Genomic DNA, 25,832 nt, shown 5'->3' on the forward strand with positions numbered 1-25,832 from the left:
TAAAAGACAGAAGCTTACGACGACGTTTCGGTCCGACTTGGACCATTGACAAAGTCACACTAACAGAGGAGGAGCAGGACGGCTATATATAGGCAGGAAGAGGTGGAGGTAGTAGTAGTGGTAGTAGTAGTAGTGGTAGTAGTACAAGAATTGTATATAATACCGACAGGATGAAATGACACATGCACAACACCCGGGCATCCCCACCGTAGACGTTTCGCCATCCAGCCAGCCACTGGATGGCGAAACGTCCACAACAAAGACAACCAGACGCCGCACATGTGTCTAATTTCATCAGTAGATGTAGTAGAAGAAGAAGAGGTAGTAGTAGTGGTAGTGGTAGAAGTGGGAAATAAGGAAGACGAGCCAGTCAAATACAAAGGAAGGGGAGCACTGCAAGAGAGCTAGAAACCCACAGAGGGAGAGCAAGCGCACCGAGGTGCGTGAAAGGGGAAGTGGTGAAATAAAATAAAGAAGGAACAGAAACACGAGACAGGAGAGAGAAAGACAACCCAGAGGAGAAAAGGAGAGAGGAAAGGGGAAGAGGAAGAAGAAAAAGAAGAAGAAGAAAAAAAAATGAGGATTCAGGTTAAGTCACGGGTGTTCTGAAGTTTGGAGCATTTTACAATGCAGTGGGAGAGGAAGGCATCTACAGAGACGAAGCCAGGGCTAAGGTTCATACAAGGAAAGTTGTGTATAAGAGAGGATTCAACTAAACGGCGACTGTTCGAGTTGGAAGTAGGGAAGACAGTTTTAGCAGAAGACCAGTCAATAGGATGGCTATGATCTCTGACGTGACAGAAAAGAGCATTGTTAGTGTCGGCAAGCCTAACACTATTTTTGTGCTCCCTAAGTCTGTCAGAAAGAGATCGACTGGTCGAGATAGGTCAAGATAGGACGACTGGCTCAGGTGGGTGGTAGGGAGGTGGTTGCTAAGGTGGAAGGTATATATCTGATGTATGCTTGGAGTGATATATGGGGCCGTTTAAAAGGGTTACGATTGAAGGCAGCGGTAAGGGAGTTAATGATTAAATTTCTCCACAATATATTGCCATCTGGATATGTGTTGGCAAATAGGCATGTGCAGGAGGGTGGGGAGTGTTGTGTGTGTGGGGACATTGACACTGTCTTTCATGCGTTTTTTTTTTTTTTTTGTGCGAGGTTGGAACCAGTGAGAGAGTGGTTTAGTAGGGTTTTACGTATGGTGGGTGGAGGTGGAATTAGCGTTTTAAGGGCGTTAAGCTTAGATGTGGGGGTGGGGGTGCCAGTGCAGAAAGCAATGGGTTATCTAGTCACTGATTTTGTGTGTATGACATGGGTTTACAGACATGCGTCAGTAAGGGAGAGAATCAGGGCACTGGCAGCGGTATTTTAAGGGACGCAACGGAGGAAAAAGGATATTACTGGGAACATGTGGCATTTAACCTTTTCGGAGGGATATGGTAGCTTCCGCGTCAGGGACTTATGGGCGTTGCAAGCTTAAGGAGTAAAATGAAGTTGGCTTCTTGAGGTATGCGTGAGTGATGCTTTTGATAAATAAAGGTGTGGTGTATGGTGTGATAGTGGTTCAGTAAGCTTGGTCAGTTTCAGAAGACTGCTTAGTTAAGGTTAATAAGATATAATGCTGTAATGATATAATTATTAGTTAAACATTTGAGACTGTTCAGAGATTACTTCCAACAAAATTCACTGAAATGTATCAATTCAGCCATGCGTTAGTATGAGTCCAGTTATTTTGTAATAATGAATATTTCAATATGAGTATGTTGTGACTTTTCTCCTTTATTGCATAAAGTTTTTGAGGTGCTACATTACAAATTCAATATTTTAAAAATATTTGGATTTCTTCTAATATACATAGACTTAACCATTCTGTGGAATCTGCTGTGAGTAATTCGTCTGTGATCCAAAGGTTCCAAGATTTTAAAGATGTTGTATAAATTTTGCAGTTGTTGATGATTTATATGATCATGTAATTTGTGTAATGCTTATTTTTGTTATGGAGTCATGTTTTAGGATAATTACCAGAGTTTGTTCTTAAGTAAAATCTCATAAACAGTTGCATGTCTATCTAAAAGTTACATAAATTAATGTTTGATCACTGCTGTGATCATTAAGTGTGCGAATGATGTGGATGTATTTATAGACAGGTTTTAATGGGGGGCGGCTCCCCCCAACAGTTTTGTGTGTATGTGTCAGATATTTTATCATTTTGTATAATGTGTGTCAGTGAATGGTATGTATGTATTTTGAGTGTTTGTTACACATTCCTATTTTGTATTGGGTTTTCAAAATTTTTCTTCTGCGCTTGTGGTATGATTCTTAGTAATCTTGTTCAGATCCTGTATTGTGGTGTTATTTAATATTTTATACCACCTTGTAATTTATAATGTTTTAAATAAAATATATAAAAAAGTAGTAGTTGTGGTGGTGGTGGTAGTGGTTGTGGTGATGGTGGTGGTGATGGTGGTGGTGGTGGTGGTGGTCGTGGTAGTGGTGGTGGTAAAAATGGGGGTGGTTGAAGTGGTGATGGTGGTGGTAGTGGTGCTGGTGGTAGTGGTGATGGTAGTGGTGGTAATAGTGGTGCTAGTAGTGGTGGTAATGGTGGTGGTGGTAGTGATGGTGCTAGTGGCGGTGATGGTAGTAGTGGTTGTGGTGGCAGTGGTGGTGGTGGTAGTGGTGGTAGTAATAGCGATGGTGGTGGTAGTAGTGGTGGTGGTGGTAGTGGTGGTGGTAATAGTGGTGGTGGTGGTAGTAGTGGTGGTGGTTGTAGTAGTGGTGTTGGTGGTAGTGGTGGTGGTGGTGGTAGTAGTGGTGGTAGTAGTGGTGGTGGTGGTGATAGTTGTGGTGGTAATAGTGGTGGTGGTAGTAGTGGTTGTGGTGATAGTGGTTGTGGTGGTGGTAGTGGTGTTGGTAGTAGTTGAGGTGGCTGATAGTGGTAGTGGTGGTAGTAGTGGTGATGGTAGTAGTGTTGGTGATGGCACAGAGCACAGCGATTCCTCTCTGTGCCTGCTGATCTCCTCCTTCCTTCCTATGCAAGTCCCGACACTCTCTTCTTGCAACTCAAAGACATTGTCCCCTACAGGGACGTAATCCTCCCCAGATGGAGTTAAAGTTTTTAAAACCCCGTCCAGCTCTTCTTCCAACGCCATCACCTCCTGCTGCACAAGCACTTCCTTCCCCGTCACCGCCAAAGTGGCCATTTCTGGCTTGACACAACTCATGGCACGCCCATCATTCACCACAATGGTATCTTCAAGTATATCACTCCACAGATGGCCACTCCCTCGTTTGCCCGTGGGGCTCTCCACGACGGCATCCACACCTGTAACTGGTGCTCCACCAGTCTGCACCATCCCCCTCCTCTGTTGCGCACACGTCGCTGCCATGTGATCGTACTCCCCACACAGCCTGCACGTACGTCATTGCCCAGCATAAAACACAAGAATCTGGGTCCGGAACTCCTTCATCACAACATAAGACGGGATTGGATGCCTCAGAGTCATTTTGAGTGAGAATGTACCCTCCGGACGTTCCATGTATGCACCTGCCGCCCGCTTGCCTTGGGTTGCCAGATGCACGGTACCATACGCCTCAAACACGTTCCTTATGTCAGCCTCGAAGGGGACGCAACTTCACCCACGTAAAATGTCGAGTGACGTCTATGAGACGCACTCTTACAGCCGAGGATGCATCTAGACTCACATGCTGGAATTTTTTCACCAACGACTCAAACACAGCCGTCGAATTCAACTTAACGAAGATTCTGAATGCCCCATTCAGGACTACACCATATACCTCGTCTGTATTCCGTACGTCTCTCTGATGATCGTCGGTAGCAACACTTATGCCATAGAGGGGGAAATCGCCCCACGAAGCAGCTCAACACCCACAGTATTCACCCTGCGCCGTACACTCAGTGCCATGTTGTTGCTGTGAGAGCTCATCTGAAAACAGCAGAGGGGTGCAGAGCACAACTGCACTCCACTGCAGTCAGGCAGCGAATGATCCCCAGTAAGTGTTTTGAGCTGCTCAATCCCTGTTCCGAGCAAGTCAAAGTTGGCTGGTAAAGCCTCACCTTAGTCAGTTCATACCTAAGTCAGTTCATACCTTCCTCTGGACCAGGAAGGGTCTAGAGAAATATCCAGCTATAAATCTCCATTCTCCTCCCTTGGAGCTACCAAGACTTTCAGCAAGAGTTTATCTTGGTCGGAGAAGGCGGCTGAGAGTCTCATTAAAGAAAGAGAGATTACGGGAGTAAGTCTGTGCTATAAGAGGAATTATTGGAGACTAAAGTCTGTGGAATAGCTCTAACAGTGTTGTGTTTGAGTTTTTTAAAGAACGCCAGTTCTTGTACATGCCCATATTGCCTCAGAGTGAGCCTTTGTAAATACTTAGATTATTACAGTGAGGTGATAATGAGAAGTGTGATTCATGTTCAGCTCATAATTGTAGATATGAGAAAGTTGTAAAGATGCTAAATAACTGAAGTCATTAAATAACTTAAGTGGATATTAAGATCATTAATAAATTAACCAGGAACTATGAATATGCCTTTTCCTCTGTAAGTGATGTCCCCTAGACATAATAATTCTGTTCATTTGTTACGTGAAGCACTATAACCCGAGGACCATCAGGCTATGTTCGTAACATGGTGACTGTAGCAGCAGTAGTGGTGGTGGTTGTTGCAACAGTGATGGTGGTTGCAACAGTGATGGTGGTTGCAACAGTGATGGTTGTGGTGGTTGCAGCAGTGATGGTGGCTGTGGTGGTTGCAACAGTGGTGGTTGCAGCAGTGATGGTTGTGGTGGTTGTAGAAGGGATGGTGGTTGTGGTGGTTGCAACAGTGATAGTGGTTGTGGAGGGTGCAACAATGATGGTGGTTGTAATGGTTGCAGCAGTGATGATGGTTGTGGTGGCTGTATCAGTAATGGTGGTTGTGGTAGTTGCAACAATGATGTGGTTGCAGTGATGGTGATTGTGGTGGTTGCAGCAGTGATGGTGGTTGCAGCAGTGATTTTAGTATTGTAGATCAACAGACAACAGTTGTGTCATCATCAACAGGTACGGGATGATCGGGTGTGAGAGCAGCACAGTAACAGTGGTGGGAATCCAAGACATAATCCATCACCTGCATCACCACAGTGTTAAGATGAAGGAAAAGTTGACAGTAATGACCAGCGCCAGCATCACACAGCAGCAGCGGCATCAGCTGGTCACCCTGGCAAAGACAAAACTCAAATGTGACTTAAACATGTGAGTGTCTGTGTTACTTATGCTATTATCCTCTTAATGGTGGCAGCTAAATTCATGATAGCTACCATCATTGCAACTATCTTCATGGTAGCTGGAATATTCATGACAGCTAACATCATGGTAACCGTTATATTTATGATAACTATCCTTATGGTAACTGCATTCATGGTGGCAGCTACTTTCATGATAGCTACCACTGTGGTAACTATCTTCATGGTAGCTGTTATATTCTTGATTGCAGCCATCATAGTAACTATTATGATGGTAGTCATATTCGTGATAGCTACCATGATGCTAGCTATCATCAAGGTCACTGTTATATTCAAGATAGCTTCCATCATGGGAACTCATATGATATCTACGATCATGGGAATTACCCTTATGGTAGCAGCTATATTCGTGATAGCTACCAACATGGCAGCTATATTCTTGGTATCTGCTTCATTCATGATTGCTGCCAACATGGTAGCTATATTCGTGATAGCTCCTACGTTCATGATAGCTACTAACATGGTAGCTATATTCATTTTAGATGCTATATTCATGATAGCTACCAACATGGTAGTTATAGTCATGGTAGCCGTTATATTCATGATACCTGCCGTAAGGGTAGCAATATTTATGATAGCTACCATACCATCATTGTAGCTGCTATATTCAAAATAACTACCATCATGGTAATTACCTTCATGGTAGCCGTTATCTTCATGATAGCTATCATTATGGTAGCTACCTTAATGATAGCTACCATTATGGTAGCTACCTTCACGATATCTGTATTATTCATAATTGCTTCTATCATGGTAACTACAATCAAAGAAACTGATCTCTTCATGATGGCTACTATCATGGTAACTACCGCAATGGTTCCTGCAATATTTATGATACTTATCATAATGGTAGCTGCTATATATATGATAGAGGCCTTCATGAAAACTTCCATCATGGCAAATGGTATTTTCATGGTATCTGCAATATTCATGATACCTACAATCATGGTAACAACCTCCATGGCATCCGCTATATTCATAATAGCTGCTATCTGGAAGCTACCATCATGGTAGCTGCTGTATTCTTGTTACCTACCATCTTGGTAACCATTTTCATGGTAGTTTTTATGTTCATTAAAGTTTCCATCATGGTAGCTATCATCATGGTAATTGATATATTCATGATAGCTACCATCCTGGTAGGTTCCCTAATGGTAGCTGATGTATTTGTGAAAGCTAATATCATCTTAGCTACGTTCATGGTTGTTGGGATATTCATAGCTACCATTATTGTAGCGTCCATCATGGTAGACGCTATAACTATGACAGCTTCATGGTAACTACATTGATGGTAGCTACTGTATGCACAATACTACCATCATGATAATTAACTTCATGGTAGCTTCTATATTCATGATAGCTACCATCATGGTAACTACATTCATGGTAGTTGCCATGTTAGTAATAGCTTTCACGATGGTAACATCGCCCATGGTAGACATTATATTCATATCTACCATCATGGCACCTGCCTTCATGGTAACCTTTATATTTATAATAGCTACCGTCATGGTAGCTACGTTACTGGTAGTTGCTATATTGAAGTTAGCTACCATCACGGTAAGTACCTCTGTGATAGAAGCTTAATTTATGATAGGTAGTCATGGTACCTACCCTCATGGTATGCACTATATGTATTAGAGCTACCATCGTAGTAACTGCTTTCATGACAGCTACTGTTTTCATGATATCTACCATCATAGTAGCCTTATATTCATAATAGCTACCATCATGGTAACTACCTTCATGATACCTTCCATATTCATAATAGCTACCATCATGGTAACTACCTTCATGATACCTTCCATATTCATAATAGCTACCATCATGGTAACTACCTTCATGATACCTTCCATATTCATAATAGCTACCATCATGGTAACATCCTTCATGGTAGATGCTACCTACTATTGTATGATCGTTACCATCATGGTAACCATCATGCACTAGCATACACTATATTCATGGTAGCTACTATAATTACCATCATGGTAGCTGCTATATTCATGATAGCTACCATCCTGGTAAGTATCATCATAGTAGCTGCTACTTTCATTTGGATGTACTACTGTACACTTATTGTACAACTGCTGCTGTGGTGCACTTGTCTACTCTACCATGACTCACGAAATTGTTATAACATTATTGTAAACATACCAGGGAACGTGTGATACCTGAAGCCATGGCGAGTTAGTGGTAAACTGCAGGTCAGTGTCACTCACTGCCAGCTGGCTACAATAACATGCATCCAACTATTACCTGGAGTTTACCTAGAGAGAGTTCCGGGGGTCAACGCCCCCGCGGCCCGGTCTGTGACCAGGCTATGTATATTTATATACCATAGAAAGGTTAACATTGGCCACCATTGTGGCCACATATGCAATTTTTACAAATGAATCTCCCTCCAGCGTGGCCGTGACGAACTCAAGCTCGTGTCCCTTCAATGCTGCTGTCAGGATATTCCTCAGCTGGGTTGGCAGAGCACTTTCTTCACATTCTGAGGTCCATGGTTCAATCCCCAGTACGGGTGGAAACATTAGGACAGCGGTTCTTAACCTAGGGGTCGTGACCCCTGGGGGGTCGTTTGGGGTTTCTCTGGGGGTCACAAAGGGTTTGGGAGAATATAATTTATTTTCATATGTTTGAATTAGCCATTTGAGATTTTACCAGTTTGGCGAGTGGCAACACTGATCACACGTGCGGTGGTTTCCTACAGTAAACACATCAACCACAACTAATCACTCAGTCAGTTCATAGATACGGTGGGGGATGTTCGTATGTTACTCTTGCTCCCTGACTCCCAAGGCAGATTCTTGTTTGCACTATGTCTGCCAAGATGCGTACGTACAATGAAGCCTTTCTCAAGATGCGTTTCACAAGCATCTTTCAGAACTCTGTGGTCAAGCTGCAATGTGTCGTTTGTGCCAAAGTTTTGAGTCACGTGAGTATGAAGCCAAGCAAACTGAAGATCCACTTTGAGTCTTGCCACAGCTATCTGGAGGACAAATGCTTAGACCTTTTCAATCGAAAAGAAGCTTCTCTGAAGGCCAGTTTTGTCGACTCCACTGGTCACTTCGCTCCTCAGAATGAAGCAGCATTGGAGGTTTCATACATAATTACTCTAAAAATCGTGCAAACAAAGACTCCTCATACCAATAGCGAAGACCTGATTAAGCCATGCATTCTAGAAGCACCGAAAGTGGTTCTTGGAGAACAGTTAACAAGTTGAGGACAATTTCCCTTTCGAAAGATACATTCAGAAGTGGGATCTCGATCATGAGTGAGAATATTCTGCTGCAGGTAGTGGCTGCTCTGAGGAGTAATCATTGCATCTGGACGAGTCAACGGATGTTGCTTCATGTTCCCAACCTCTTGTTTATGTTCGTTACCTTGACAGAGAAGTTATGAAGGTTCTCTGAATGGTTCTCTGAACCATTGGCAACCGCTTGTGGAGAAGATATTTTCAAAATCCTTGAAGTGTTGCTCCTTAAACACGAGCTAAGATGAGAAGCACTTGTCGAAGTGCAAATCCGGCTTCAAAACCTTCGTGAAGAAAGTCGCTCAGCATGTCTCCTTCACTCATTGTATGATTCGTCGGCATGCTTTGGCAATGAAAGCTCTCTCACGTGGACTTCAAGAAGTGCTCACAGACGTTGTAAATATTGTGAACCATATCCGAGAGAGCGAAATAACTTCAAGGATTTTTAAAGTGCTTTGTGAAGAAATGGGTGCCGACTTCTCTATTCTCCTATTTCACACAGAGGTACGTTGGCTCTCATATGGTAAGATTTTAAATCGCGTGCTACAACTTCGAGATGAAATAACAATGCTGTTGGAACGAGGTGTTATGCAGGAAAGGTGAGATTACCTGGGGGCTAAAGCCTTGTCTAAGGGCAAAGGTACAAGTTACACACATTTTATGCAATAACAGGCCACTCAGGGCTATTCCAGTCAAAACCGAAAGCGCTAAACCAGCATTTGTTACTTCAATGGGTTGGTTATCAGAGGGTTAGGCAAAATTCCTAGTTTTGAAAATATACATTTATTAAGACTAACACTATATACACTCTCTAGAAAAACACCTTCCTATATCTCCTAACCTACACGCCCAAATGACGGTACACGAGGAACCAGCGGCTGGAAAGTCCAGCAAAACATAAACGCTTAGCCCAGCAAGCGCCAGGCCTTCCCTAATCCACTACCGACCCCATTTCCTCTTATCTCCTCGCTCATCCCACAGAACCCTAACCATATCAGAGCCTAAGTAAACATACAGGTATACCATAGAAGAGCCTATGGCTTGAGATAGCTAAACAAAAGGAGTACACAACCTCAAAACTTAACTTAAATACATGGTGTCCCAGACACCAGCCTTCACTCCATGCTGCCTCCACGTGACTACCCCCAAGCCACGCCACCCACACTTACCCACTAAGCAAACACAATTGGAAAATAAATCCCTCGCAGGATTTCATTACATTTACAGTTTAAAGTACTTTACAGTACCCCCAAATGCACATTATGAATTATAAAATTAAGCTTTACAATTATACCATTCATACTATTATGGCACACTTCTCCACTATATATATATATATATATATATATATATATATATATATATATATATATATATATATATATATATATATATATATATATATATATATATATATATATATATATATATATGTATGTATATATATAAATATATATGATAACCCTATACTGCACGAATATGACAGTATTCTGAGTCAGATTTTTACGAAAGTACTTAACCTTACTCTAGAGGACGGGCAGTGGAACCAAGCTACACTTCCAGTCAGACTAGGAGGCATTGGTGTCCGCAAGTCATCACAGATTGCGGTACCTGCTTTTCTGTCCTCGTGTATTGCATCCAGAGAGCTTGTAGCAGCGATTCTCCCTGAACATCTTAGGGACAAGATTGGAGTCCAGGACCAAAAGTTCATTGACGGAGCCATGATCTGGGATAATCTAACGGGCTCTGAAACCAGACCTGCTCACCCCAACAACTACAAACAATCGCACTGGGATGGTCCAATAGTGGAAAATATTGCCTCAACAATGCTTCAGAGTGTGTCAGGGAAGGATAGAGCCTGCCTCCTGACAGTGAGAGCCCCTCATGCTGGGGACTTTCTGTTGGCTGTTCCCAACTCCAGCCTTGGCACACGCCTCGACCCACAGACCATCCGCATCGGTGTTGCCCTTCGACTTGCCGCCCCTATTCTCGCCGAACAATGGTGTATTTGTGGCAGTGAAGCAGCAGACCGATTCGGGTACCATGGTCTTGTGTGCCGTAAATCCGAGGGAAAGATTGCAAGACATGAGGAGGTTAATAACATTATCAAGAGGAGCCTCACAACAGCTGGATACCCAGCAGTAAGGGAGCCACCCCAACTATGCAGATCTGATGGCAGCCAGAAGCGTCCAGATGGTATCACCCTTCAAGCCTGGACAGATGGGAAGCAGGTGGTGTAGGACTATACATGTGCATCTACCTTGGCTGATACCTATCTCCAATACACCAGGGAGGAAGGAGGGGCAGCTGCCAGCTTCAGGGAGTCCCAAAAGTCTAGAAAATATGGAGAACTTGCCCTTCATTATATGTTTGTTCCCATAGGCTCAGAAACCCTTGGCTCATGGGGAAACAGTGCATCTAATTTCCTTAAGGAGCTGGGAAAAAGACTCATCAGGGTAACTAGGGATCCCAGGGCAGCTAGTTTTCTATTCCAGCGGCTCAGTGCGGCTGTTCAAAGGGGTAATGCCTGCTGCATTTTGGGCACACGCCCCAGCTCTGAGGAGCTGGATGAGATTTTCGCCTTATAATCGGTGATACACACGTAACAATATGTACCGTACATGCCACCTTTATATTAACAATGTATCTCTTAAATCTTCTGTGCCATATTATGTAATAAAATATTCCTATTGGTAAAAAAAAATATATTAAAAGATGGGGTGGTAGGGGAAGTGGAATATTCAAACGGCTTCAGGAAGAAATCCAAATATTCTTCCTTGAAGCCTTTTTATCCACTTCTCCGAGGCTATGGGTCCCACAATTTACACCAGAGGTGGACCCCATCCTATATATATATATATATATATATATATATATATATATATATATATATATATATATATATATATATATATATATATATATATAACATATATATATATATATATATATTATTTATATATATATATATATATATATATATATATATATATATATATATATATATATATATATATATATATATATATATATATATATATATATATATATATATATATATATATATATATATATATATATATATATATATATATATATATATATATATATATATATATATATATATATATATATATATATATATATATATATATATATATATATATATATGTCGTGCCGAATAGGCAGAACTTGCGATCTTGGCTTAAATAGCAACGTTCATCTTGCCATATAGGACAAGTGAAAATTTGTGTATGTAATAATTTCGCCAAAATCATTCTGAACCTAACGAAAAAAATATATTTCACTGTGTTTGTTTAGTATTAAATTATTGTAAACAAATCTAAAATATATTTCGTTGGGTTAGGCTAAAATAAATTGCGCTTGTTATAATAAGGTTAGGTAAGTTTTCTAAGATTCTTTTGGTGCAAAATTATAAATTTTTACATCAACATTAATGAAAAAAATATATTTTTAAACGTATAAGAGAAAATTTTAGAAAGGACTTAATTTTGAATGAGTTCTTGCTAATTGACCAGTTTTACATATTCGGCACGACATATATATATATATATATATATATATATATATATATACATATATATATATATATATATATATATATATATATATATATATATATATATATATATATATATATATATATATATATATATATGTCGTGCCGAATATGTAAAACTGATCAATTAGCAAGAACTCATTTAAAATTAAGTCCTTTCTAAAATTTTCTCTTATACGTTTAAAGATATTTTTTTTTCATTAATGTTGATGTAAAAATTTATAATTTTTCACCAAAAGGAACTTAGAAAACTTACCTAACCTTATTATAACAAGAACAATTTATTTTAGCCTAACCCAACTAAATATATTTTTGATTTGTTTACAATAATTTAATACTAAACAAACACAGTGAAATATATTTTTTTCGTTAGGTTCAGAATGATTTTGGCGAAATTATTGCATACACAAATTTTCACTTGTCCTATATGGCAAGATGAGCGTTGCTATTTAAGCCAAGATGGCAAGTTCTGCCTATTCGGCATGACATATATATATATATATATATATATATATATATATATATATATATATATATATATATATATATATATACAATTACAATGTCATGAAGAACCCTGCATAACACCCCACCCACAGACCATAGGTCTCACTCTGCTAGCGAGATCCACACGTACACTCCTAGGCAAAAGGAAAAAGAAAATAAACCCCACCCTAAGGTCTGAGGCAACGGGCAAACTGATAACTGGGGAATGACCACCATAGAATCACGGTCGTTTGGTACTACAAATATGCAGTATTAACAAACTGTGGCACTAGACTGCGGACATGTGAAACTTGCCTAACATAAAAATTATCAAGTTCTATGCCAAACGAGCCCACAATCACGCTCTTAGACAACTACGATAGGAAAATGTACCATCACAACACACTGCTGGCGTTGATGTATTTTACCCAAATACATCTTTCATCCTTGTAAACTAATGAGTAAACTTTGTACATAAGTACCCATGAAGAATGCCATTCAGTTACATAATTCAAGGGCTCAGTTTTGTAAGTATCATTTCCCAGTAAATTGCCAGAACAGATCAAAACAGGAGTGACACAAAAAAAAAATCAAGCAGTAACACTTTCCACGAGGAGTGCAGAGAAAAAGGTTTTACTTTTTAAATTCTACTTAGAAAGATCACAGTATCACCCCCATCTCACGGCAATCTTTAGTAAACAGAACTGGTTCCCCATGACACACCTCTGTGAGAATCAGGAGAGCACAGGAGAGGAAAAATATCAGGCCCAAAAAATCAGGTAAATAGTCACATAAATTTTGTTGATAGGACTGTGGCCGTAAAACACTGGAGTCATCAGAGAAGGCCCTCAAAAGGTGGACCTTCCAGGCCGACACCTACAAGTAATTCCAAGGACTCTGGAGTCACCCCAGTGGTGATTCAAAAGGGAAAAATTAGAAAGAGTCCTGGAAAACCAAAACATCCTGGATCCTGAGACATGACCCAAAAAGTGGGGGACTTCACCGCCAGTCCCACATTCACCAAAACTTTTAGGTCCAACAGCCACCACACCAACATAAAACACAGGTGAGGCATCCCAGCAAACACCTAAAAAAAAAGTAGCATACCTTACCAAGACATGGCACTTGATGTGACTACCCCCAAAACACACTCACACTAAGGAATTCTGATACCTCCAACTCCAGCGCAACCTGCCCATCTCCTTTGGGTGGTCCAAGGTTCCATCTACTCATCTAGTGCAAATCACTGCAAAACAAGAACAGATAAGTGATCTATACACTACATCATGTACTTTAAACACGAGACAGACCATCAGCAACCACATTCTCCGCTCCCTTCACATAATGAATACCAAGATTAAGAGGTTGAAGAAACAAGGCCCGCCTAGTGAATCTCTGATTGTGGTTCCTCATTAAGTGAAGGAAACGTATAGGATTATGGTCATTATACACAGTTATTGGGTGAACTGATGATGATATGTACACCTCAGAGTGTTGTACTGCCAACACTAAAGAAAGATCCTCCTTTTCTATGGTGGCATCGTGTTTTTGGTGTTTCTTTAGTTTTGCTGAAAAGCAGCTGACTGGTAATAATTGTCCCACTACTTCTTGCAGTAATACGTCCCCAACACCAGTATCACTGGCATCTACTTGTAGAGAAAATGGCAATGTGAAATTATGACTAGCCAGCACAGGAGCACTAGTAAGCAGAGCTTTTACATGTTCAAATGCCCTCTGGCACTTCATATCACACACAAATGTTCACTTGGGGCTAGTCAGGTCTGTGAATGGAGAGATCACCTTTGACAAATTTCGACAGAATTTTCTGTAAAATGTTACCATGCCCACAAAATGCATAACCTCCTTTCGGTTCTTTGGTACAGGATAACTGTCTATAGCCTCCACCTTGGCATTAACTGGGGCCACTTTCCCCTGGCCAATAACATATCCTAGAAAAATTACCTGGGCTTGTCCGAAAACACTGTGAGCTGAGCATCAGCGAGCCTAGAGAAAAAGCTCTCTAAGCTGCTTCACATGCTTTGTCCAACAGTTGCTAAAAATAACAAGGCCGTCACGCCATTTAGGTCACGTAAAACTTTCTGCATCCTGCGTTGAAAACAGGAAGGTACATTATGAAGCCCAAAGGGGAGAACCTTATACTGAAAAAGCCCATCCAGTGTTACAAAAGCAGAGATGTCACTGGCACGTGGGGTTAAATGTATCTGGTAATAACCCTTCAACATGTCTCACTTACTTACATATTTAGCTCCTCCCACTACAACATTGCTATCATCCATTCTAGAAAGAGGAAAGCAATCAACCTTAGTTATTAAATTAACCTTCCAGTAGTCAGTGTACATCCACATGGTGCCACCTGGTTTGGGAACCATTAGGCAGGGTGATGCCCACTCACTCTCGCTCGGTATGAATGAATCATCGTCAGGTAGAAATTTCATCTCCTTCTTCATACTTGTTCTCTTTTGTGAGTTCATTCTGTAAGGGACCTGCTGAATTGGTTCAGCTTCCCTTACATCTGTAACATGGGGCTTTAGCTTGCTTACACGAGGGATATCCCCAAACAAACCCTCAAAGTTCCAGAGAAGCTGAACCAGCTCAGCAACCCTTTCCTTACATTGTGAAGGGTCTTTTAACAATGCCCTGTTACTAAGGTGTACATCTGTGGCTCCCTGCACATCAGTGTCCACCCCTGGGTCACCTACTATATTAACACTCGCCACACCTCCTTGGTGGTACCTTTTCAGCCTGTTTATATGCACCACACGTTCACACTTCCACTGCCCAGGTGTGTGAATCTTATAATTTTGATCTGTGACCTTTTCCACCACCTTGTATGGCAAACTGTACTTTGCTTTTAACACGTTACCAGGCATTGGCTCCAATGCTAGTACCTACTTTCCCACTTTAAAAGTATGGGGCATGGCCTTGCGGTCAAATAGTTTCTTTATCTTGGTGTGGCTATTGTGCTGGTTCTCAGCTGCCAGACACTTAATGTGAGCCAAACGGTCTCTGAAAGTGAGAAAATCCTCAGGGGGCAGCCTCATAATCCTCACCATGCAGGTGATCTCTCAAAATCGTCAGTGGTCCCCTTACCTGGTGACCATAGATCAGTTCGAAGGGACTATAGCGAAATGAGTCCTGAGTGCTGTCCCACACATCAAATAAGAGGCGGGGAATATCCTCATCCCAGCCCTTCTGGTACTGGGTACAATATGCACACAGCATAGTTTTGAGAGACTGGTGAAAGCACTCCACGACCCCTTGACTCTCTGGGTGATAAGCAGTGGAGGTTGTCATTTTAATATTAAACTCCTCCAAAACTGTGCAAAAATATGTAGATGTAAAATTTGACCCCTGATCTGTTTGAATTTCCTTAGGGACCCCGACTTGTGTAAAAAAATTTCACCAATGCTCTCAAGACCACGTGTGTAGTAATTTTACGTGGTGGAATGGTCTCTGGAAACCTGGTAGAGGAACATATAATAGTAAGTACTTGTTTCCCATCTTGGTTCTGGGTAGTGGCCCCACACAATCCACCATCAGGCTGCTGAAGGTTTCCCGACTACTGTGATAGGGTTAAAAGGGGCAGGTTTAATTCCCTGATTAGGTTTTCCTACCCTTTGGCAAACCGGGCATGATTCTACATACTTACCCACCGATTCCCATACCTGGGGCCAGTAAAAATGTTTGGAAATGTTGCCCATAGGCTTTTTAACACCTAAATATCCTCCCATAGGAACATCGTGGGCCAAACACAAAACCTGATACCTAAATGGTTCTGGCACCACCATTTGGTAGAGTGCCTGCCGTGCTCCGTCATTAGATGTCGTATCCGATAAAGTCATTCGTATCAAAATACCGTCTGCAAAAAAGAAACATTTAGTTAGTTGAAAGACCTCTTCCTCGGTAACAGCAGATGACCGAATAGCTTTCATGGTGTTGTCACACCCCTGGGCCTCGATCAGCTGCACTCGAGTAGGAGTTACCCCCCTCCCCTCTATACCAGCTCCAAGACCCCTGCTCAGACTGGGGCCTGCCTAGGGCGATTCATCCTTACTCTGAACCCACTGCAGGCTAGGTTCAAGGAAAAGGTTTCCCAAATCCAAATCTTCCTTAGGATCGGAAGAGTCAAGTAGAGGCACAGCAATCTTGTCTTTTGCCATCTTCCTGTTTACTGCACACACTGGAAATAACTCGGGCAAAGTAGCCCTAGCATTTTCCTCCCAACTATGTGAGGCTGGGTCCCTCCAAACCAGAGGTTCCTCACTTTCAAGAAGGCCCATCACGTTATTTCCTAACAGAAGGTCAATACCTTCACAAGGTGTATCCTCAGTGATACCTATAGATAAGTAACCACACTGGTATGCAGACGCCACCCATAACCTGTGCACCGGAGTCTTGACAGTGAATCTGGTAATCCCTTTGAGCAAACCGTCCAACCCGGTGTATGTGTCATTCGACACTGGCAATACACCCCTACGAAGCAAGGTGTATGTGCTACCAGTGTCCCTCAAAGTCATAACACCTGTTACCCTACCTTCATTTTGGTGTAAGGCCACCGTTGACTTGTAAATACCTTCATCCGATGGTCCAAAACTGCTGGGTTACCTGATATACCCGGAGGTGATGCTTCAGTACTAGCTACCATGTGGGTACCTGGTGTATCTACCTGAGGAACTCCTGCAACCTCCTGATCTTTACGCATCTTCTTCCAATATGGCTGCAGAGGGCCCTGTTTATGACAATAAGTACAGTAATAAAAGCCCCCTGCAATTTGACCTAGGCGGGATCCCTTGACTCTGGGGAACTGGGCTCGTCACACCTGTTCACTGTAGTCCTGGACCTGTGACTGCAGACAATAGGCAGGCACTTGAGAATTAGGCTTATTCACACTCTGGTGGTTATAAGGCTGAGAAACATGCGGCTTAAACCTCTGTAATTTCTTATTCCTACTGGTGGGTGGGGAAAACGTACCATTATTATTATGAGGTGGGTGGCAACCACTACCAACTTTCTGGTTAGCTAAAAATCTATCACCCAGATCTAAAGAATTATTAAAATCATCCAGATCCTTCTAAGTGGACTTGTGTGGGTCACATCCTGAATGTTAGTGGACTGGCGTGGGTCACATACTAGGTGTTAGTGGACTGGTGTGGGTCACATTCTGGGTACTGGTGGAATGGTGTGGATGGTATCCTGGGTGCTAGTGGAATGGTGTGGGTGGCATCCTGCGTGTTAGTGAACTGGGGTGGGTGGCATCCTTGTTGTAAGTGGATTGCTGTGTGTCACACCTTGGGAGTTAACGAACTGGTGTGGGTTACATCCTGGGTTAGTGGACCGGTATTTGTGGCATCCTAGGTGTTAGTGAACTGGTGAGGGTCACATCCTGCGTGTTAGTGGACTGGTGTGGGTCACATTACGGGTGTTAGTGAACTTGTGTGAGTCACATCCTGGGTGTTAATAGTCTGGTGTAAGTTACATACTGGGGGTTAGTGGACTGGAGTTTTAGGCATCCTGGGTGCTAGTGGACTGGTGTGGGTCACATCCTGAATGTTGTGAACTGGTGTGGGTCACATCCCGATAGTTAGTGGAGTGGTGTGAGTCGCATCCTGGTTGTTAGTGGACTGGTGTAGGTGGCATGCTGGGTGTAAGTGGGCTGCTGTGTGTAGGAACCTGTGCGTTAGTTGACTGGTGTGGGTCGAATCGTGGGTGTTATTGGACTGGTGTGCATATTATCCTGGATGCTAGTTGACTGATGTGGGTCACATCCTGGGTGCTAGTGAACTTATGTGAGTAGCATCCTGAGTGTTAGTAGACTGGTGTGGGACACATCCTTGGTGTTAGTGGAGTTGTGTGGGTGGCATCCTTGTAAGTGGATTGGCGTGGGTCGCATCCTGGGTGTTAATGAACTGGTGTGGGTCAGATTCTGAGTATTAATGGACTGGTGTTTGAGGCATCGTAGGTGTTAGTGAACAGGTGTAGGTCACAATCTGGGTCTTAATGAACTGGTGTGGGTCACATACTGGGTGTTAGTGCAGTGGTGTGGGTCATATCCTGGGTTTTAGATGAGTGGTGTGGGTCGCATCGATCTTGTTAGTGGACTAGTGTGGGTACCATCCTTGTTGTAAGTGGACTGGTGTGGGTCATATTCTTGGTGTTAGTGAACTGGTGTGGGTCACATTCCGGGTGTTAGTGAACTTGTGTGAGTCACATCCTGGGTGTTAATAGTCTGGTGTAAGTTACATACTGGGGGTTAGTGGACTGGAGTTTTAGGCATCCTGGGTGCTAGTGGACTGGTGTGGGTCACATCCTGAATGTTGTGAACTGGTGTGGGTCACATCCCGATAGTTAGTGGAGTGGTGTGAGTCGCATCCTGGTTGTTAGTGGACTGGTGTAGGTGGCATGCTGGGTGTAAGTGGGCTGCTGTGTGTAGGAACCTGTGTGTTAGTTGACTGGTGTGGGTCGAATCGTGGGTGTTATTGGACTGGTGTGCATATTATCCTGGATGCTAGTTGACTGATGTGGGTCACATCCTGGGTGCTAGTGAACTTATGTGAGTAGCATCCTGAGTGTTAGTAGACTGGTGTGGGACACATCCTTGGTGTTAGTGGAGTTGTGTGGGTGGCATCCTTGTAAGTGGATTGGCCTGGGTCGCATCCTGGGTGTTAATGAACTGTGGGTCAGATTCTGAGTATTAATGGACTGGTGTTTGAGGCATCGTAGGTGTTAGTGAACAGGTGTAGGTCACAATCTGGGTCTTAATGAACTGGTGTGGGTCACATACTGGGTGTTAGTGAGCTTTTGTGGGTCATATCCTGGGTGTTAGTGCAGTGGTGTGGGTCATATCCTGGGTTTTAGATGAGTGGTGTGGGTCGCATCGATCTTGTTAGTGGACTAGTGTGGGTACCATCCTTGTTGTAAGTGGACTGGTGTGGGTCATATTCTTGGTGTTAGTGAACTGGTGTGGGTCTCATTCTGTTACTGGACTGGTGTTTGTGGCATCCTAGGTGTACTGGGTGCTAGTGGTCTGGAGTGGGTCATAACATGGGTGTTAGTGAACTGATATGGGTCACATCCTGGGTGCTAGAGAGCTTGTGTTGGTCACATACTGTGTGTTAGCAGGATGGTGTGGGTCACATCCTGGTTGCTAGTGAAGTGGTGTGGATCACATTTCGAGAGTTAGTGGAGTAGTGTGAGTCGCATCCTGGGTGATAGTGCACTGGTGTAGGTGGCATACTGAGTGTAAGTGGGCTGGTGTGTGTCGCATCCTGTGAGTTAGTTGACTGGTGTGGGACACATCCTGGGTGCTAGTGAACTGATGTGAGTGGCATCCTGAGTGTCAGTAGAACAGGTGTTTGCCACATCCTGGGTACTAGTGGACTGGTGTGGAGTCACATCCTGAATGTTATTGGACTTGCGTGGGTCACATCCTGAGTGTTAATGGACTGGTGTGCGTCACATCCTGTGTGTTAGTGGACTTGTGTGGGTCACATCCTGGGTATATTGGAGTGGTGTGGGTCACATCCTGTGCATTACTTGGCTGATATGGGTCTCATCCTGGGTGTTAGAAGACAGGTGAGGTTCATATACTGTGTGTTAGTAGACTGGTATGGGTCTCATCCTAGATGTTAGTGGACTGGTGTGGACAACATCCTGGGTGTTAGTGGAATTGTTTGGGTCACATCCTGGATGTTAATGGAGTGGTGTGGGTCACATCCTGTGCATTAGTGGATTGTGTGGCTAACATCCTGTGTGTTAGTGGACTGTTGTGGGTCACATCCTGGGAGTTAGTGGAGTTGTGTGGATCACATCCTGCGTATTAGTGGACTGGTATGGGTCACATCCTAGGTGTTACTGCACTGGTGTTTGTGGCATCCTAGGTGTTATTGAACTGGTAAGGGTCGCATCCTGGGTGCTATTGGACTAGTGTGGTTCACAACCTGTGTGTTGGTGAACTGGTGTGGAAAACATTCTGGGTGGACTGGTGTGGGGTCACATCCTAAGTGTTAGTGGACTTATATGGGACACATCCAGAGTGTTAATGGACTGGTGTGCGTCACATCCTAGGTGTTAGTGGACTTTTGTGGGTTACATCCTGGGTGTTAGCTGACTTGTGTGGGTCACATCCTCGGTGTTAGTGCATTGGGTGAGTCACATCGTGGGTGCAAGTGGACTGGTGTGGGTCACATCCTCGATGTTATTGGACTGGTGTTGGTCACATCCTGTGCATTATTGGACTGGTGTGGGTCACATCCTGGGTGTTAGTGGATTTGTGTGGGTGACATCATTGGTATTAGTGTAGTGGTGTGGGTCACATCCTGTGCATTAGAGGATTGGTGTGGGTCACATCCTTGGTGTTAGTGGAATTATGTGTATCACATTCTGGGTGTTAGTGGAGTGGTGTGCGTCACATCCTGTGCATTAGTGGACTGGTGTGGGTCACATCCTGTGTGTTAGTTGAGTGGTGCAGGTCACATCCTGGGTGTTAGTGGACTGGTGTGGGTCACATCCTGGGTGTTAGTGGAGTGGTGTGGGTCACATCCTGGGTGTTAGTGGACTGGTGTCGGTCACATTCTGTGTGTTACTGGACTGGTGTTTCTGGCATCCTTGATGTTAGTGAACTGGTGTTTGTGGCATCCTTGGTGTTAGTGAACTGGTGTGGGTCACAACTTGGTTCTTAGTGAACTGGTGTGTGTCATATACTGGGTGCTAGTGAAAATGTGTGTGTCACATTCTGTGTGTTAGTGGAGTGGTGTGCTTCACATTCTGTGCCTAAGTGGACTGGTGTGGGTAACATCCTGGGTCTTAGTAGACTGGTGTGGGTCACATCCTGGGTATTAGTTGAGTGGTGTGGGTCACATCCTGGGTGTTAGAGGAGAGGTGTAGGTCACATCCTGTGCATTAGTGGACTGGTGTGGTGTCTAATCATGGGTGTTAGTGGAGTGGTGTGCGTCACATCCTGTGCATTAGTGGATTGGTGTGGGTCACATCCTGGGTGTTAGTGGAGTCGTGCGGGTCACATCCTGGGTGTTAGCAAACTGGTGTGGATCACATCCTGGGTGTTAGTTGAGGGTGTGGATCACATCCTCTAGGTTAGTGGAGTGGTGTGGGTCACATGCTGGGTGTTAGTGGAATGGTGTGTGTCACTTCCTGAGTATTAGTGGACTGGTGTGGGTCACATCCTGGGTGTTAGTTTACTGGTGTGGGTAACATCCTGTGTGCTAGTGGACTGGTGTAGGTCAGATCCTGGGTGTCAGTGGACTGGTGTGTCTCACATCCTGGGTGCTAGTGGACCGGTGTGGGTCACATCCTGGGTGTTAGTGGACTGGTGTTTGTCACATCATGGGTGCTAGTGGCCTGGTGTGGGTCACATCCTGGGTGTTAGTGGACTGGTGTGGGTCAGATCCTGGGTGTCAGTGGACTGGTGTGTGTGTCACATCCTGGGTGCTAGTGGACCAGTGTGGGTCAGGTCCTGGGTGTTAGTGGATTGGTGTGTGTCACATCATGGGTGCTAGTGGACTGGTATGGGTCACATCCTGGGTGTTAGTGGACTGGTGTGTGTGCAATCCTTGCTGTAAGTGCATTGGTTTGGGTCGCATCCTAGGTGTTAGTGTACTGGTGTGGATGATATCCTCGGTGTTAGGGTACAGGTGTTTGTGGCATTCTTGGTGTAAGTGTATTGGTGTGGATCACATCCTGTTTGTTAATGAAGTTTAGTAGGTCACTTCCTGGGTGTTAGTGGGCTGGTGTGGGTCACATCCTGTGTGTAAGTGGACTGGTGTGGGTCGCATCCTGGGCGTTAGTGGCCTGGTGTAGGTGACATACTGGGTGTAAGTTGGCTGAAGTGTGTCGCATCCTGGATGTTAGTTGAGTGGTGTGAGTCACATCGGTGGTGTTAGTGGACTGGTGTGGATGGCATCATTGTTGTAAGTGAATTGGTATGGGTCGCATCCTGGGTGTTAAGGGATTGGTGTTTGTGGCATCCTAGGTGTAAGTGAACTTGTATTGGGCTGGTGTGGTTCACATCCTGGGTGTTAGTGGGCTGGTGTGGTTCACAACTTGTGTGTTAGTAAACTGGTGTTTATCACATCCTGGGTATTAGTTGAGTGGTGTGGGTCAGATACTGGATGTTAGTGTTGTGGTGTAGGTCACATCGTGTGCCTTAGTGGACTGCTGTGGGTCACATCCTGGTGTTAGTGGAATGGTGTGCGTCACATCCTGTTTTGTTAGTGAGCCTGTGTGCGTCACACCCTGGGTGTTAGTAGTATGATGTGGGTCACATTTTAGGTGTTAGTGGACTTTTGTGGTTCACATCCTCGGTGTTAGTGTACTGGTGTGGGTCACATCCTGGGTGTTAGTCGACTTGTGTGGCTCACATCCTGGGTGTTAGTGGAGTGGTGAGGATTACATCCTGTGCATTATTGGACTGGTGTGGGACCCATCCTAGGTGTTAGTAGACTGGTGTGGGTCACATCCTGGGTATTAGTTGAGTGGTGTGGGTCAGATACTGGGTGTTAGTGTTGTGGTGTAGGTCACATCGTGTGCCTTAGTGGACTGCTGTGGGTCACATCCTGGGTGTTAGTGGAATGGTGTTCCTCACATCCAGTGCATTAGTGGTCTGGTGTGGTTCATATCCTGGGTGTTAGTGGACTGATGTGGGACACATCCTGGGTGTTAGTGGACTTGTGTGTGTCATATCCTGGATGTTAGTTGACTGGTGTGGGTAACATCCTGGGTGTTAGTGGACTGATGTAGGTCAGATCCTGGGTGTTAGTGGACTTGTGTGGGTCACAACCTTGGTGTTAGCGAACTGGTGTGGGTAACATTCTGGGTGTTAGTGAACTTGTGTGCCTCACATCCCATGGCGTTAGTAATCTAGTGTGGGTCACTTTCTGGGTGTTATTGGAGAGGTGTGGGTCACATCCTCTTTGCTAGTGGAGTGGTGTAGGTGGCATACTGTGTGTAAGTGGGCTGGAGTGGGTTGCATTGGTGGTGTTAGTGGACTGGTGTGAGTGGCATTTTTGTTGTAAGTGGTTTGGTGTGGGTCGCATCCTTGGTGTTGGTGAACTGGTGTGGGTCACATTTTATGTATTACTGGATTGGTGTTTGTGGCATCCTACGTGTTAGTGAAATGGTGTGGGTCGCAACCTGGGTCTTAGTAAACTGGTGTGTGTCATATCCTGGGTGTTAGTGAAAATGTGTGTGTCACATCCTGGGTGTGAGTGGAGTGGTGAGGGTGGCATCCTTGTTGTAAGTGGATTTGTGCGGGTCGCATCCTGGGTGTTATGGGTCTGGTGTTTTTTCATTCTAGGTATAATTAACTGGTATGCGTAATATCCTGTTTGTTAGTGAACTTGTGTGGGTTATATCATGGGTGTTAGTAGTCTGGTGTGAGTCACATCCTGAGTGTTAGTAGACTTTTGTGGGTCACATCCTGGTTGTTAGTGGATTGGTGTGGGTCACATCCTGGGTGTTAGTGGACTGCTGTGAGTCACATCCTGGTTTTATTGGTGTGGCTCATATCCTGTGCATTATTGGACTGGTGTGGGTCATATCCTGTGTGTTAGTCGACTGGTGTGGGTCACATGCTGGGTGTTAGTGGACTGGTGTGGATTACTTCCTGGGTGTTAGTGAACTGGTGTGAGTCACATTCATGGTGTTAGTGTACTGGTGTGCGTCATATCCTGTGCATTAGTGGACTGGAGTGGGTCACTTCCTGGGCGTTAGTGGAATGTTGTGGGTCGCATCCTGTGCATTAGTGAACTGGTGTGGGGTCACATCCTGCGTGTTAGTGGACAGATGTGGGTCACATCCTGGGTGCTAGTGGACTGGTGTGGGTCATATCCTGGGTGTCAGTTGACTGGTGTGGGTCACATCATAGGTGTTAGTATTGTGGCTCACATTCTGTGCATTAGTGGACTGGTGTGCGTCACATCCTGGGTGTTAGTGGACTGGTGTGGGTCACATCCTGGGTGTTAGTGGACTGGTGTTGGTCACATCCCGGATGTTAGTGGACTGGTGTGGGTCACATTCTGGGTGTTAATGGACTGGTGTGGGTCACATCCTGTACATTAGTGGATTGGTGTTGTTAACATCCTGGTTGTTAGTGGACTGGTGTGGGTCACATCCTGTGTGTTAGTGTACTGGTGTGGGTCAAATCCTGGGTGTTAGTGGACTGGTGAATGTGGCATCCTAGGTGTTAGTGAACTTGTAAGGGTCACATCCTATGTGCTAGTGGACTGGTGTGGGTCACATCCTGGGTGTTAGTGAACTTGTGTGACTCACAACGTGGGTGTTAGTAGTCTGGTGTTGCTCACATCCTGAGTGTTAGTGGACTTGCGTTTTAGGCGTCCTCTGTGTTAGTGGACTGGGGTGGGTCACATTCTGGGTGTTAGTGAACTGGTGTGGGTCACATCCTGGGTGTTAGTGGAGTGGTGTGGGTCACATCCTTGGTGTTAATGAAGTTGTGTGGGTAACATCATGTGCATTAGCAGACTGGTGTGGGTCAGATCCTAGGTGTTAGTGGACTGGTATGGTTCACATTCTGGGTGTTAGTGGAATGGTGTAGGTGGCATTCTGGGTGTAAATGGGCTGAAGTGGGTCTCACCCTGGATGTTAGTTGAGTGTTGTGTGTCACATCGGTGGTTTTAGTGGACTGGTGTGGGTCACATCCCGGATGTTAGTGGACTGGTGTGGTACACATCCTGGGTATTAGTGGAATGGTGTAGGTGGCATACTGGGTGTAAATGGGCTGAAGTGGGTCGCACCCTGGATGTTAGTTGAGTGTTGTGTGTCGCATCGGTGGTTTTAGTGGACTGGTATGGGTCACATTCCGGATGTTAGTGAACTAGTGTGGTTCACATCCTGGGTATTAGTGGAATGGTGTAGGTGACATACTGGGTGTAAATGGGCTGAAGTGGATCGCACCCTGGATGTTAGTTGAGTGTTGTGTGTCACATCGGTTGTTTTAGTGGACTGGTGTGTGTCACATACCGGATGTTAGTGGACTGGTGTGGTTCACATCCTGGGTATTAGTGGAATGGTGTAGGTGGCATACTGGGTGTATATGGGCTGAAGTGGGTCACATCCTGGGTGTTAGTGGAGTGGTGTGGGTCACATCGGTGGTTTTAGTGGACTGGTGTGGAAGGCATCCTTGTTGTAAATGGTTTGGTGTTTGTCGGAT

At 44.2% G+C, this 25,832-nt stretch overlaps 1 protein-coding gene across 3 annotated transcripts in view; it reads left to right on the top strand.

The window, feature by feature from the left end:
• Nucleotides 1–25,832, top strand: part of LOC128695542 (uncharacterized) — a 211,677-nt gene that overhangs the window by 168,529 nt on the left and 17,316 nt on the right. For 2 of the 3 annotated variants that reach the window (XM_070093455.1, XM_070093454.1), the window contains one exon: nucleotides 5,065–5,256. The exons of the other annotated variant lie outside the window; for it this stretch is intronic. In XM_070093455.1, coding sequence (XP_069949556.1) covers nucleotides 5,065–5,256 — 192 coding nt within the window. The remainder of the gene's footprint in view (nucleotides 1–5,064; nucleotides 5,257–25,832) is intronic. 3 annotated transcript variants of the gene reach the window in all.

This window comes from Cherax quadricarinatus, chromosome 42 (assembly GCF_038502225.1).
Source record: "Cherax quadricarinatus isolate ZL_2023a chromosome 42, ASM3850222v1, whole genome shotgun sequence".
NCBI lineage: Eukaryota > Metazoa > Arthropoda > Malacostraca > Decapoda > Parastacidae > Cherax > Cherax quadricarinatus.